General features: G+C 34.9%; 1 protein-coding gene across 1 annotated transcript; it reads left to right on the top strand.

Moving 5' to 3' along the window:
* Window positions 1–1,678: 1,678 nt before the first annotated feature.
* On the top strand, window positions 1,679–14,167 carry LOC117125090 (succinyl-CoA:3-ketoacid coenzyme A transferase 1, mitochondrial-like). The gene is made up of 12 exons (XM_033271475.1): window positions 1,679–1,748; window positions 2,217–2,325; window positions 3,571–3,661; window positions 3,909–4,044; window positions 4,977–5,126; window positions 6,011–6,178; window positions 7,199–7,306; window positions 8,330–8,444; window positions 8,727–8,821; window positions 9,695–9,816; window positions 12,050–12,293; window positions 13,337–14,167. Exons 1-12 carry the CDS (start codon window positions 1,692–1,694, stop codon window positions 13,472–13,474), a joined length of 1,533 nt encoding a protein of 510 aa, XP_033127366.1. The 5' UTR covers window positions 1,679–1,691; the 3' UTR covers window positions 13,475–14,167.
* The last annotated feature ends 742 nt before the right edge of the window (window positions 14,168–14,909 follow it).

Here is a 14,909-nt window from a genome sequence, read left to right as displayed (position 1 = left end):
AAAACTCCTGAAATGATTTTGCCGAATTTTACCCTAAATGGATCAGTACTTGATGTAGTTGATCATATCCGATTACTGGGTGTAATTATTCAAAGTAATCTTAAGTGGGATCTCAATACGGAGAATATTGTCTCTAGAGCCTCCAGACGTTTGTTTTCATTATGTATACTTAAGCAAGCTAATGTCGCATGTGCAGATTTAATCACTGTGTACGTTTCATATATAAGACCGATTTTAGAATATGCTGCATCCGTTTGGCATGGTGCTCTGTCTCGATCCAATTGTATATGGCTATCGAAAGAGTCCAGAAAGGGGCATTTCGCATTATTTTAGGGTTTAATTATATTAACTATGATAATGCTCTTTCCAGGGGCGGATTTAGGGCCCCCCGGCCCCCTCCCCCTTTTGGGAGGTAAAAAAAAAGAAAAAAAGAAGGAAAAAGAAAAAAAGGATAGCCCACAACGCCTCAAATGTTATTTTCGGGCGTCTAATACACAAAAATTTCGCGGGGGCATGCCCCCGGACCCCCTAGGACATTGTTGTCTTGATCGGCCCAAATTTCGTCACCCCTTTCGCCCCCCCCCCCTCCTTTTGGACATCTCTGGATTTTAGGGTTTTGGACATCTCTGGATCCGCCCCTTCTTTCAATTTTTAATATTCCCTCACTCGAGAAAAGAAGAGAAACACTTACACTTGCTTTTGGCAGTAGTTTGTTGAAATCTGTTGTTTTCAGAGATATATGCTACCCACTTATCATAAACCCTCTAGAACTTTGAGATATACATGCCTGCTTGAAATACCTAAATCTAAGACTGAGATATAGTAAATCACCTATACCCACATTGGTCCGTATTATCAATAAGCATCATAATCCAACAGTAAACTATTTATAATTTAATAATTTAATATATTTAAGAAACTCAATACTGATCATGAGTTTGTTCTCCTTGGCCTTTGTATGTGCAATTTTAATTTATTTGTATTTGCTTTTATTATTTTTCCAATGTGTTTTTAACTGTTCTGTTTTAGTGGACTCCTTTTTTATGTCTTGAATCTTAATTTGTTATATTGATAGGCCAAATTTTTGTGCTGAGGCTATATTCCCCGCACAGGTCTTGCTATACAGTCTGGGACATTGTACTTACTGAAGTTTCAGTGAGGCATCATGAAGTGGATGCCAGGTTAACTTTCAATAATAATAATAATAATAATGTTATATTTATATAGCGCATATCGCACATTGCCCCTATGCGTTTTACAGAGAAATAATATAGGCCAACTGAGAAATAGCAAATAACAATAAAATAATAACAAGATTAAAGTCTCAGGTTTCCACCCTCTTATTTAATGTTATGCATGTACATAGCCTGTCTCTTATCCACATCTAGATGTGTATAAGAGACAGGCCAAAGTGGGTACGAATTGACATGGGTACGAGTTGGACGACACCCGGCCGTATTCCTTTTCGGCTTTTCTAACTGACTTTTATCCCGATTCTTTTAATTTATCTCCAAATTAAGAATAAATCACGTCGGACTTCTTAAATACAGTATTGTGTCACTACCGGTTTACGAATAGTTTGCAAAACTCAAACGGGTCAAAACTGCGCACAACAAACGCAACCAAAATCATTGATGCATATCGTAGCAGGTGTAACCAAAGAGTATAAATAGGATGGTGTAACGCACAACATGGCTGGACGAGTAGCACGGATTTGGTGCAGGCTAAACTTGCTGCAAAACAGAAAAGTATTTTTATAGTTGTTTATATAATAGTGTTAAATGCATATATTTTTTGTGCGATATCCAAGGTAGTACAGTAATTAAATCGCGTATTATTGAGCTGCAGCTAGGCCTAGGCCTGGTAGGCTAGTAGTCCTAGGCTAGGCAGCAAGCAAGCTGTTTGCCTACTAACACTAGGCTACGTCGTCATTGAACGTTTTATACGGGTGTCGCGATATTTTGCAGTAAGTGATCAAGTTCAGCCTCCCCGGCCTAACCTAGGGTCAGGCCTTTACGTTTAGACTTTTATTGATGCAGCCAATACTGTGTGTTCTGTTTTTATTTTGTTTGATATTGTTTTTATATAATCGATACTGAAATCAATTTTTAATTGTAATATACATCACATAATTAAGTCTTTTTGTCACTGTCATTTGTGAATTTTTATAAATAAACAAAGTAAAATATTCTTTTTGTTTATCTTGACGCTGACAGTATTGCCATGCCTCATTTTCAACATCTGCAAAGTTACACGCCAAGTTTTATGGAAAACCAGAGGAGGCAGTGAGTGACATACCTGATGATTCTACTATATTAGTCGGAGGTATGTAAAGCAATACCCGTTGTGCCAGCTGTTCCCCCATTATATTAGTCGGGTGATTTTTATGGGATAACGTCAATTAAGGTGGGTAAAACAGAATGAGTGTTTAAAGAAGAAGACTTAGCATACTCGATTACATAATATCGCATTTAAAAAAATAAAAATCTTGTCCGCACTTGTTACGTAGGCGCACCTAATTAGATCTGTAATGACATCGCAGGTGCATCGCTTCATCCAGATTTGGCGACAGGTCATTGTAATGCACAGGTATAGGATGATTTCTAGACAAGTTCTTCGTATTATACTAACCTAAAATTTGACAAATTTTCAGCACCTTTAACCTCTGACCTGAAGCCTAAATATGGTTATGATGACATCACACCATGGCCATTATAATAAGCACATCATGACAAAATATTGGCGTAGAACAGCTATTTTTTAAAGAAAATTCAACAATTTAATTTAAACAAAATTGTGAGTTGAAAATAATCAATTATTTGAACAGCTTTTATTATCCTTCTTTTTTACTAATTTATTCATTTTTGTATTTTAGTGGCTAGTACTCTATTTGTAAATGTTAGAGGTCATTGAAAATGATTCTTGATTGTGTTAGGATAACAGATAACATCATTTTAGCATTTTTTTTTTTTTTGTCGGAGGGTGGGGGGTGGGTAAAACGCATTGTTATTAAACATGAATTAATGGTTTAAAATGAATACACCAACTATTAATAATAATAATATTACAGAAAATACACACATTAATTATTACATCATGTCATAAATAAATTCTAGTTGGGATATCAAAAACAAATCAAGAGTATAATTTATACATAAAATTACCACTGGTTCACAATTTTGTTAATATCAAGCTGCATCCTGATCCTAAATACGACATTTATTCACTCATTCATTCATAGTAACATTTATTTTCTTCAGTATATCAATACAATGACCAATGAAGTGGACATACCAAACAAAGCAAAAGCTTTATGGGCAGAAATACCCATATCAACGAACACATAGAAAGAAACGGCGAGTACACAGGCAACTAATACAATGACAAACGTAAAGACAAGAAACTGAGTTTCATTATAAATTATTTAGATAGAGAACAAATATGATTATTTTGATAAAATATGATTCAAGCATTCAATGTTGAGGGTTGGTTGGGGGTGAAACAGGAAGTGCAATATAAATGGCAAACAGTATAAGATACCAGATTTTAATTTCATCATTTTCATTGTAGGTTTTGGATTATGTGGCATTCCAGAGAATTTGATTGGTGGCCTGCTAACCACCGGGGTCAAAGGTTTGACAGCAGTTAGCAATAATGCTGGGTAAGTTTTACATATGATTAGGGGGTGATATGTGAATCACTAGCACCTTAGCGGAGTGACATCCCTACACTATGATACGTAGTGAGTGAGGTATATTTTGAGTTGTCTTTTTATGTTTTATTTTTATGTTTCGGCAGATAGTAGCCCAATGTGATTAACTGTTTTTGTCGCCATAAACATAAATAATATTAATACAATTTTTTTTTGTTTCTTTGGACTGAAAATGTGTGTTTATTTTTTTGTCCAGTGTGGATGATTTTGGTCTCGGGTTGCTGCTGAAAACTAAACAGATAAAGAGAATGGTGTCATCGTATGTTGGAGAGAATGCTGAATTTGAGAGGCAATATTTATCAGGTGAACTGGAGGTTGAGCTCACCCCTCAGGTAAATATGATAATATTGTAGAACATTTTCTTTCATAAAATATGTTACTCATTTCTCTCATCCATCACATCTTTTTCAGACCTTTTTATTTCTGTTTTGTTTTGTTTGTTTCTGTTGTTCGTAGAATAGGCTAGTCTAGATGCATTCATCATTTGAGCATCTGTGAGTCATGATCTTGCAAACTACTGCTTGTCAGTGGTGTTAAATTACAAGAAAACGATGCAATGGTGATGGTTCCTCTTTAGTAGTCTGTTCTATTGATTTCTGAATTCCTTGTTAGTCCTAGGTTTTTAATGTACCATATATACTCGCATATCAGACAAGGCTTAAAATATCAAATTATGATTGAAGAACAGGGGGTCGTCTTATACTCGCGACATACAAATATTAGATTTTTTAAATCATATTCGTCTTATTGTGGATCGTCCGTAACATGTAAATTTACTGCTGCAATGAACCTACTAAAATGAATGAACACAATTTTAAATACTGGGAAATAAGATTTTGATTAACATTTAAAAGCCCATAAAACAGTATTATTTTAAACAGCCCTCCATTTGGCTCTGTTTGTAGCCAGCTAGATGCAGTGCGAAGACCAGATAGAGCAGCAAAAAGTATGAATTGCGACGGTGAAATGTGTGAGGTCTTAATACGCCCGATATAAAGAAATCATCCAAAAACCTTCTCAAACTCAGGGCTTGTCTTATACACAGGTTGCCTTATATCCAATTATACGGTAGTTTTTCTGAATTCTGACGGCAATAACTTTAATTCATATTGTATATTTAATCTAATCTATCGTTAGTATATTCTACTCAATTGTAATTATTCCAAACTTTTGCCAGTATTTAGTTGATTATACTGTATATTTGTTTTGTTTTTGCCTTTGCCTTTTGATATTACAACAGAAGAGTGACACATTTTCTTTTCAGGGTACTTTAGCTGAGAGGATAAGAGCAGGCGGTGCAGGTGTTCCAGCATTCTTTACTCCAACAGGATTTGGAACCTTAATTCACATTGGGGGAGCTCCGATAAAATATAATGCAGATAAATCGGTTGAGGTCACGAGTGAGCCAAGGGAGGTATGTGCATAATCAGCATTTGCTAATGCTATTGTCAAAATAACCTTTTTTAAACGCCTCGTCACCCTCTACATAGTATAGTAATGAAGTCTCCAAACTCTTCCTATTACTATTCTGGTGCTAGACTGGGTTCCAGTCCATAAATTTTGTCTTAATCAGTGAAAACTATTAAAAATAAATCAATTTTAGCACCGATGGCATACCATATGTGGCAAAGACAAGCCAAACCAGTCACTCGTCGCAAATCATGTTTCAGAGAAAATGGCCAAAACATGCTAAAATGTCAAATTTTTAAAAATCTATTTTATTGAACTAAACTAACCTTTATATATCTACACACCATCCTATGCTGTTATTTTCCCCATATTCAATGTTAAAACAACACAATTTAAAGATAGTCTCTGCATGGGAAATGCCTTAAATCATGTGTGGTTAAACGCTTGTAACTTCATAATGAAATGTCCGATTTGAATGATTTTTTTTACAATTTTGTAGCTATTATTTTACTCTCTAACACTGTATTATTAAAACAAAATCAATTTTTGCGACGAGTGACTGGTTTGGCTTGTCTTTACATATTACTTCTTTCCATACTATACATTTTACTGGTACTGTGTGCTAAAATACTGTACAGTAGTACATAGTCAAGCCTGCACAAAAAAAATATACTATAAAAAGTAAGTAAAGTAGTAAAAAAAAAAATCATCAAACTTGCATTTTAATTTTTTTTTACTACTTAAAATGTCATAACAATGTTTTTCTTACAATTGTCCAGCTATGGTTAACTATGCCACTTGTCCAATTAAATTGTATTGACTTGTTTTGTACCTAAAAGTATTTTGAAGTAATAATGATGTGTAAGCTATGGTTAATTATTTTAACAGGATCGTATGTTCAACGGCGTCAATTACATAATGGAGAAAGCAATCACTGGAGACTTTGCATTAATTAAAGCATGGAAAGCAGATCGTGCAGGAAATCTTATATTTAGAAAATCCGCTCGAAACTTTAATGTTCCAATGGCAAAAGCTGCAAAGATTACCATTGCAGAGGTATGTGAAATACACACACTACTACTAAATGGTAGAGGACGTATGTTTGTACAGTAAGAATATGATGTGTACGATTAAAATAGCTACCACGTTAATGTTAATTGAATTTTAAAATGTTCAAGCTTAATTTTTATACTATATTTTTGTACCATATATAGTTTGTTGGTGTTGCTTTACACTGTTGGGTGTTTGAATAAATAAATAATTCTGTTGAAATATCAGCTTCACATGCAAACTGCTCTTGGAACCACATGTTGTGTGCTCATAATTTTTATTGAGAGGAAAATATCAAAATTTTTATATAACTATTACAAATTTATCTAATACCTTATGTCTCTTCGTATTTGGAAACCATATTTGCATGAATAAATGCAAGTCGAGTGGTAAGGCAGGGACATAACCTGGCAGTGTGCACTTTAATGAACCCATTGCATCTTTCGGAGGAGTAGGGCTACCCTGATGCTATGGTTCATTTCAGCCCCTGTTGTTCTGGAATGATGTGAAGACAATCCACTATAAGCACCTCTTTACAGCAGCTAGGTAGTCAGCACAATGATGTTGTGAGTTAGTAAACAGGTTGAATAGTGTACAGGATACCGGGTTAAACAGGTAACAAGGTAAACAGGTTAAACAATGTACAAGATACCAGGTTAAACCGGTAACAAGGTAAATGGTTAAACAGTGGGTTATTCTCCCACTTCATTTATTAATCTCCTTGTCATTCTAAGTAACCCTGTTCTTACTTACTGTGGCTTTTTCTGGTGCGATAGTTATCCAATTGTTACCTAAATAAATTTTAAGAGGTTAGCTTAGCGGCAAGATGATACACATTTGTTTAGGTGAGCAGCCCATCGTTGTGGAATGTGGACACGTAGCTACTATAAGCGCCTCTTTACGGCGACTAGGTAGTCACGGTCCACTGCCATTTGCGATTCAGCACAATGATACTGCAAGTTATGGGTTATTCTCCTACCTTTACCTCCAGATCAGTAATGAGTAATTTACTCCTTTATTTTTAAGGTTGAAGAAATAGTTGATGTTGGTACGTTTGCACAGGAAGATATCCACATCCCAAGTATCTTTGTTCATAGAGTAATCAAAGGAGAGAAATATGAAAAGAGAATTGAGGTATGAAATGTTTTGCAATATACCACCCATTGTAGGAAGTTGACAGTTGTTAAATAAGTTGTATTATAGAATTTTGGCAGACTTGGTATTCCATACATTTTTGCCATAATTTACCACCAATCATATGAGTGGATACTTGCTGATTAAATTGTGTTTTGGAGTTTTGACAGAATTGGTGTTCCATACATTTTTACGATAGTTTACCGCCAATCATAGGAGGTTGACTGTTACTGAATTGTATTATGGATTTTAGGCAGACTTGGTGTTCCATACATATTACTTGAAGCAATCTTACGCCCGTATTCTTAAAAAAAAACTTTAGTCGAACTTCGAACTAGAACTTAATTTAGTGCTAGTTGCCACTTCAACTTCAATTTGTATTCACAAACAACATAGTCAAAGTTTTAACTACGACTAAATCAGTCCTAGTTTTAGTTCAACTGAAGACGACTGGCAAGCCACAACTACCAAACTAACCAATGAAAAGTGCTAACTTTAATAGCAGACGAAATTTTAGAGATCCAGTAACGCGGATGAATATTAAGCTGCCGTCTGTGGTTCAAAAACGTATTTCCTCATAATTCATAATAGACCACCATTCGCTTAATTAATTTTTTATAATAATAACTATATTAGTTGTTAACATATTACGATAAAGAATTTGAACAAGCACTGAAAATTTGCTTTCTTTGGAGAACTATTATAGGTGAGCCCGAGCGAGGGCGTCGCCATATTTGTTGTTGTTATGGTGAAGCTAGGTGATTGCAACGCGAGGGGATTACGTGCAAATCAGGAACTATCGCATGCGGCTAGGAAAACATGTTAATTTCTCCTTTTTGGAAGCTAAACTTGATGTTTTTTTTGTTTAACACACCGAAGATACAGTATATCAAACCTGCGTATATAATGGTTTTTACAGATTCATTATACTGATTTTAGTACAATATATTGTACTCTGAAATTTAGAGACTAATCTTACTGAATGCAATGTGAGTATAAAATACATTATATTCTGGATTTTAGAGGCTAACCCTACAAAAAGAAGGTGAGAAGACGTCTGATGGCAGCAGTCCAGCAGTTGCGATGAGGGAGCGTATTGTACGGCGAGCTGCTCTAGAGTTTGAAGATGGGATGTATGGTATCCTTGAAAGGGCTGAAAATGAATCCAATAGCCAAATTCATAGTTTGAACTGCACATACCCATGTCAAGGTCAATCGACATAAACAAACATACAACATAGGTTCATGTTGATCGACCTTAGATACGGGCATGCGCAGTTCAAACTACAAATTGCCTTAAATAAAAAGAGATATAAATGGAGCTATAAATAAATCAGTCATGTGCTAGTTAGATTAGCATATTAATTTTTAACAATAATGTTTAAAAAACAAAAAAAGGAGTTCCTTAATCGGTATTCAGCCAACCTGGGAATAGGAATGCCAATGCTTGCGAGTAACTACATCCCAGCTGGAGTCAACGTCCATCTACAGAGTGAAAATGGAATTCTGGGATTGGTATGTTTTTTTTTTAATTCATTTGATATGGAATAATGAAGTTAAAAAGAATAAAGAACTATATTTCATCCAGTACGCATGCAGACTTAATTCTTTAATAGGCATAAAAATGTTGATGCACACAAAATCAACATTTAAACATTGCTTGCCAAGCAGTCTGCTAAATTGCACATAGATCTTGATACACAAAAGATCAATTACTTAAACCACATATAGGATCTGTCCTAAAGCATTGCTTGCTAAACACCGCATGCAAAATACAAAAAAAAAATCATAAAAATAATTTTTGAAACTAACTTGCTCATTTTGAAGTAAAATAAAAATTATCTGCTTGAACATAGACATTAGTGTCTTAAAAAAATGTTTACACATCATTTTACAGCAAAAGATTATAGAAACACTTACCGAAATTGGAAGTGTTTATTTTTAATATCATTATGCAGTATGGAAATTTTAGGAAACAAATTTTTCAATTCAACAATTTTTAGCACAAGTTAATAATTTGTATGTTACTGCAAAATGAGCAAGTTCATTTTAAATTTTTTTCATAGTGTTTTTTTTTTTGTCATTTTCAGAGGACAATACATCTTTAAAGTGCACATAAATCTTAAAACATATTTTTATTATTAAGCAATTTTTTAATCATAATTTTCTAAGGAATTTTAATGTATTGTAAAATTGATTGAATGAAATAAAATCAATACTTGAATATTGCTTGCCAAACACTGTAGTTAATCTCTCTAGTTGAAAGACAAGAATAGCTATGCCATCAGTGAATATTGGAATTATAGTCCAGTACAAATATAGCAAACTACTGAATTAACAATATTAGAAAAATATATATTAAATACTACTGTTTGTTGTTCTTGGTAGGGGCCGTTCCCAAAGCCTGGAGAGCAGGACGCAGACCTTATAAATGCTGGTAAAGAAACCGTTACCACCATCCCAGCTGGAAGCTACTTCTCAAGTGATGACTCTTTTGCCATGATCAGAGGGTAAGACCATCCTTGCATTTGCATATTACCAAAGATACTAGAAATACAAGATAGAGTTCTCCACACAAAAAAAGTGTTCCACCGTGTTCCACCGAAATGCATGGTGGGAATACGAAAAATGGGACGCCCCTACAGCTGGATTTAAATAAACTTGTGCCAAACTTTCGTTACCAAGTCGTCGCGTTTTTTTTTATAATCAATTCTTAACAAAGATACTAGATATAAAAAACAAACTGGAATAGACACCCAGGCAGACATCGGTGAATACATAACCTCCTTGGTGGCGGTAGAAATCGTTGCTATTATCTTAATTTATAAATGGGGCCTACCTAGATACTGCAAATAATACACAAAACAATTAAAGCATAATCATGAATCAGTGAAAAAATAAAACAACAATAGAGTGCAGAATCGCATGGCCGGACGCATTCTTAGTGAAAAAGTTTTCCTCATTTAGTGGAAAAGGAAGGGCGCCTTTTGCGTCTGGATATACTTAGCAACGGAAGGGCGCCCTGTACGTTGGGCACGAAGTATAGGAAACTTGCATGGTTAAAAAGAAGGGCGCCGCCTACGTTGGGCACGACTTCCGCCTCATTTTGACAAGGCGAAAACTCTATCTTGTATTTCTAGTATCTTTGATATTACTTGTAAAACCAGTGACCAGGTTATTAATAATATTGTGTGTGCTTTGATACTTTTAAATCCATTATTATAATTGTTATACTGTAAAACCTTTAAAATTGAAGCACTGGGCTTCTTTTTTTTTTTGTTTTTTGTGAACTTTGAATGGGCTTCATTTCGAGGCTGCTTTTGTATAGTAAAGAAAGGGCTTCCTTTTAAAATGAATGCTGTAAGTTTTGCGAATTACTACTATAAAACAATAAATAGGACCAATGTATTAGCAATCTGTATCATGGAGTGTATTAACCGGTATTAAATTACCAAAACTACTGTATAAACCAAGCATTTTCCAAAAACCGAAAGGTCCACTGATTAATCTCAGATAAGAAAGTATAATACATACTCCAAGTATTGAAATACACGCCATCGTGTTGGGATTCAATATTTCGACATTGATTATGTCATCATGACATAATTAATGTCGAAATATTGAATCTCAACACGATGGCGTGTATTTCAATACTTGGAGTATGTATTATACTTTCAAACCAAGCATGGTTTTAATTTATTTTGTTTGTTTGAAATTCATGTACATTGTATGTACTGTATTATCTCAGAAAAAAGGCCATGCTATCTTGAAAAGAAGCCCATGAGCTTCTTTTCGGGGCTGCTTCTGCAAACTAGAGAGATGGGGCTTCAATTCGAGGTTTTACGGTATACCATGATGTGCCTATAAATGGTCCTGATGTGATGTCATTATGACCATATTTAGGCATGTCACATGTTTGACAAATAATATTTGATAGTCTGGTCAGAGATTTAGATTAGCCTTGTGGAGATGTAGCTTGGTTGTTCAAATGCTTACCTTCAAATTCCAGCATCCTGGGTTCAAATCTGAAAATAACACTACAGTATTTTAATTGAGGAGGGCCCCTGAATATCAGCTTACCTTCTGTGATAAGCTGACATATGGTCATTATCTTTAAATATGGTTTTTAAAAAGACATTATAAAAGCTATTAATAATATTGATATTATTAATATATTATTAACATGTTGACTGCCTTTTTTTTTTTAATGTGCCTTATTGTGTACCAAAAACATGTTTACGTGTACAAACATACTTTTTTGAAATTTTATCTAGTTATATATCATCAAAATGATGCGTCTAATAAATTGGCGGGAAAATATTAGAGGATGAGTATACTCGACGGCAGCACTGTGACAGAATTTTTTATTTTTTGCATGGGTTGGTATATGTTCAAAGGGCGCCCCCACTTGTGCCGCTCGGGTTTACTGCCAGCAGCATAACACAACAAACATACATACGTCATTTTACGTTATCGTATAGGTGTATCTTCCCTGAAGTCTGTGGTTCTACAATGTATAACAAAGAAGTAATAAACACTAGAATTGTTACCCCAATTTTGACAAATATAGTCGTCCCTGGCGCCCTCAACAACACCCTGTGGGACGAATGTACTCGTCGCTGGCAGCCAACATGTTAAATTATTAATAGCTTTTAATAATAATATTGATGTGCAACCTCTACCACTTTACTAACTATATAAAACAGTAGTATATGATAATATCTTTTGTTTTATTCATTTTAGTGGGCACATTGACTTAACAATACTCGGTGCAATGCAAGTGTCGAAGTATGGTGACCTTGCTAACTGGATGATTCCAGGCAAGATGGTGAAGGGAATGGGAGGAGCTATGGACTTGGTTTCTTGTCCAGGCACACGTGTGGTGGTTACAATGGAACACACTGCGAAGGGCAAGCATAAAATCCTGGATGAGTGTAGCCTACCATTAACTGGAGTGAAGTGTGTTGACAGGATTATTACAGATATGGTGAGAAACAAAATGCTTTTTTAAAAATTTTATTTATTTGGTCCAAAGAATAATGAAACTGATGAACACATAATGACATAGGGAGGAAAAATTGGCCAAAACAGGATTGCCAAAAAGTGAACTTAAATCATTGTCTTGTGGCTCTACGATGCCAATGAGAAAATTAATTATCAAAAATATAGTCAATAAAAATATGTAAATTACAAAATCAGTACAGTAATAATAAAATAATAATGGGGCAGCTGAAGTATGAAGATACTGAAAGTAACTTACTTGAAGCGATTGTATTTACATTTCTATCTCAAACCTGTATGACTTTGTTGTTTGGGTACATGAAAAACCTAAGCTAGGGTGAGCATATTCTTTTGTCGGGCTTGATAAATGTAGAGAATTTAATGGGTCTATTCGTACAGCCTAGGCTGAGGTGCTGCTGTGACATACTCAAATTCAACGTAAGTTCAGCCTCTGACCTGTAACTCATCGTATGTTTGCTTTTCCTTGAAGCTATTAGTAGGTTCGAGTACTGTATAAAATAATGCAGGGATAGAGTTATGGTGGGCGTAGGGTTGCGGAGCCAGTTTTCCACCCTGTCTAAACCTAATTTTATGGCCGGCCACTCACCATTAGGCCAAATAAAATAAATTGTTTGTTTGCCCTTCTTTTTTTTTAAATGACAAATAGGGGCGGGTGGAAAAAGTTTTTTTTAATTTATTTATTTTTTTAAATGCCCATCAGATGGAATAAAAATAATGCACAGAGGCCTTGAATGGCAATATCTTACATCAGACAACAACAATTTTAGACTAATTTGTAGGGCATCTGTCAAAAACATAAGATCACTTCAATCACTTTTTTTTTTTAATTTGTAAAACTTTTAAGTTTTTTTGTTTTTCCGCCCCTATTTTTTTCAGTGAGTTAGGGGCGGGTGGAGGAGGGCAAACAAACAATTTTTTTTTTTTTGGCCTTATTAACCCCTTTTCCAAATTTCAGAATTAATAACTGGCTGAATATATTTCGTAAATTTAATTGTTTCTCATCCACAGTGTGTTTTTGATATTGATAAAGAAAATGGCCTGAAGTTGATGGAGCTTGCAGAGGGTGTAACAGTGGAAGATGTAATCAATGCTACAGGGTCAGAGTTCACTGTAGCAGAGAATATAAAGTCAATGGGACAGATATAGGATGAAACTAAGTACTGTATTTATGTTGTATGGAAGCGCCAATGGTCAACAATTGGCAGTTGTATTATGGGTTGGTTAGTGGAGACCGGACAAATTACACTTTTACACTGGATGCAAAATGGAAACTGATGAAATGATAATGTCAAACAGTGATAGGCCTAAAGTGGAGGTACAGGGTATTGCCAAATACAGAAATATTTTATGTTATCTGTCGTGGAGGTAGTTCATTATGATAGGCCCATCACATAGGGGATACAAGAAGCCTGCAATGAAGATGTGTCATGGAGTAAGATATAATTGGCATGTTGCAGAATTATTGTCAAGTTTACTGGGTGCTGTTGGAAACTGGAATTCAAAGGAATATTATTGTCTGAAAAAAAAAAAATTGGCCTAAAGTCTAGTCTAGATTCAGATTTCTAGCATCCAGAAGTTGTTTACCAGCCTTTTGAGCTCATAATGGTATTTAAAGCTATAGGCTTCAAATAAATAAATACCAAAGGTAAACTTTTATGACATAATGCTACATGGTTAAAACTGTATGTTGCTCATAGTAGTTTATTAAAAATATGTTTAAAACCACGCTCTTGAGGGAAGAAAGGTGTTTTAGCGTTTTTCATCAAACACCCTTTTTGTATCTTAGAAAAATCAGTTGTACAACATATCAAGAACAATTTTCCTTCCAGAGCCTGGCTTTAATCCAGGGGCGGATTTAGGGGGGGGGGGGCCGGCCCGGCCCCGGCCCCCTTTTGGGAGGTAAAAAAAGAAAAAAGAAAGAAAAAAAGAAAGAAAAAGAAAAAAAATGATAGCCCAGAACGCCTCAAATGTTATTTTCGGGCGTCTAGAACACAAAAATTTTGCGGGATCCCCTAGGACATTGTTGTCTCGATCGGCCCAAATTTCGGTCCCCCCCCTTTTGGACATCTCTGGATCCGCCCCTGTAATCTGAAGGCAAAATGCAAAGTTGCAGTTACATAATAGAGTGTATTCTTTAATTGTGAAGTAGGTATTTATTCAGAATCCTTTATTTATTCATAGAACAAACTCCAATTAAAGAAAGACACCTTTTGCATTCCATATTTCGAACTTTACATAGATCATCAGGAATAAAGTTACCTTTACCGATCCATAACATAGCTGGTCAGCTCAAAGCTGACCAACTCTCTGTACCCATAATATTGAGGTTAATGAAGTTAATTTCTTTACTATTAGTTTTGGTCATGAAACAATGGGTTTGTGTATCTCTTATGGTAAAGAATCAATATTTAATTGGATAGGCTTACACTTAGCAGCTGCAAAAATTATGTGGAAACAAATATAATATATAGGCCTACTGTATTACTGTGTATCAAAGATCATTGTCCGAAAAAAGTTGTTTAGAAATCTAAATGCTGTTAGTTTTAAGAGATGATATAAAAATACCTGTATGTAATTTTAA

Source organism: Anneissia japonica, unplaced genomic scaffold (genome assembly GCF_011630105.1).
Source record: "Anneissia japonica isolate Jap-2015-1 unplaced genomic scaffold, ASM1163010v1 scaffold9_len2422644_cov172, whole genome shotgun sequence".
In the NCBI taxonomy this organism is placed as follows: domain Eukaryota; kingdom Metazoa; phylum Echinodermata; class Crinoidea; order Comatulida; family Comatulidae; genus Anneissia; species Anneissia japonica.
Note: the sequence above shows the minus strand (reverse complement) of the source record. Positions and strands in the feature narration are given on the sequence as shown.

Coding starts and splice junctions, on each gene's coding strand:
- LOC117125090 (XM_033271475.1), top strand. CDS start 1,692: ATGGCTGGACGAGTAGCACGGATTTGGTGCAGGCTAAACTTGCTGCAA. Junction 4,045..4,976: donor AGGTTGAGCTCACCCCTCAG/GTAAATATGATA, acceptor TTTTCTTTTCAG/GGTACTTTAGCTGAGAGGAT. Junction 8,822..9,694: donor AAAATGGAATTCTGGGATTG/GTATGTTTTTTT, acceptor TGTTCTTGGTAG/GGGCCGTTCCCAAAGCCTGG.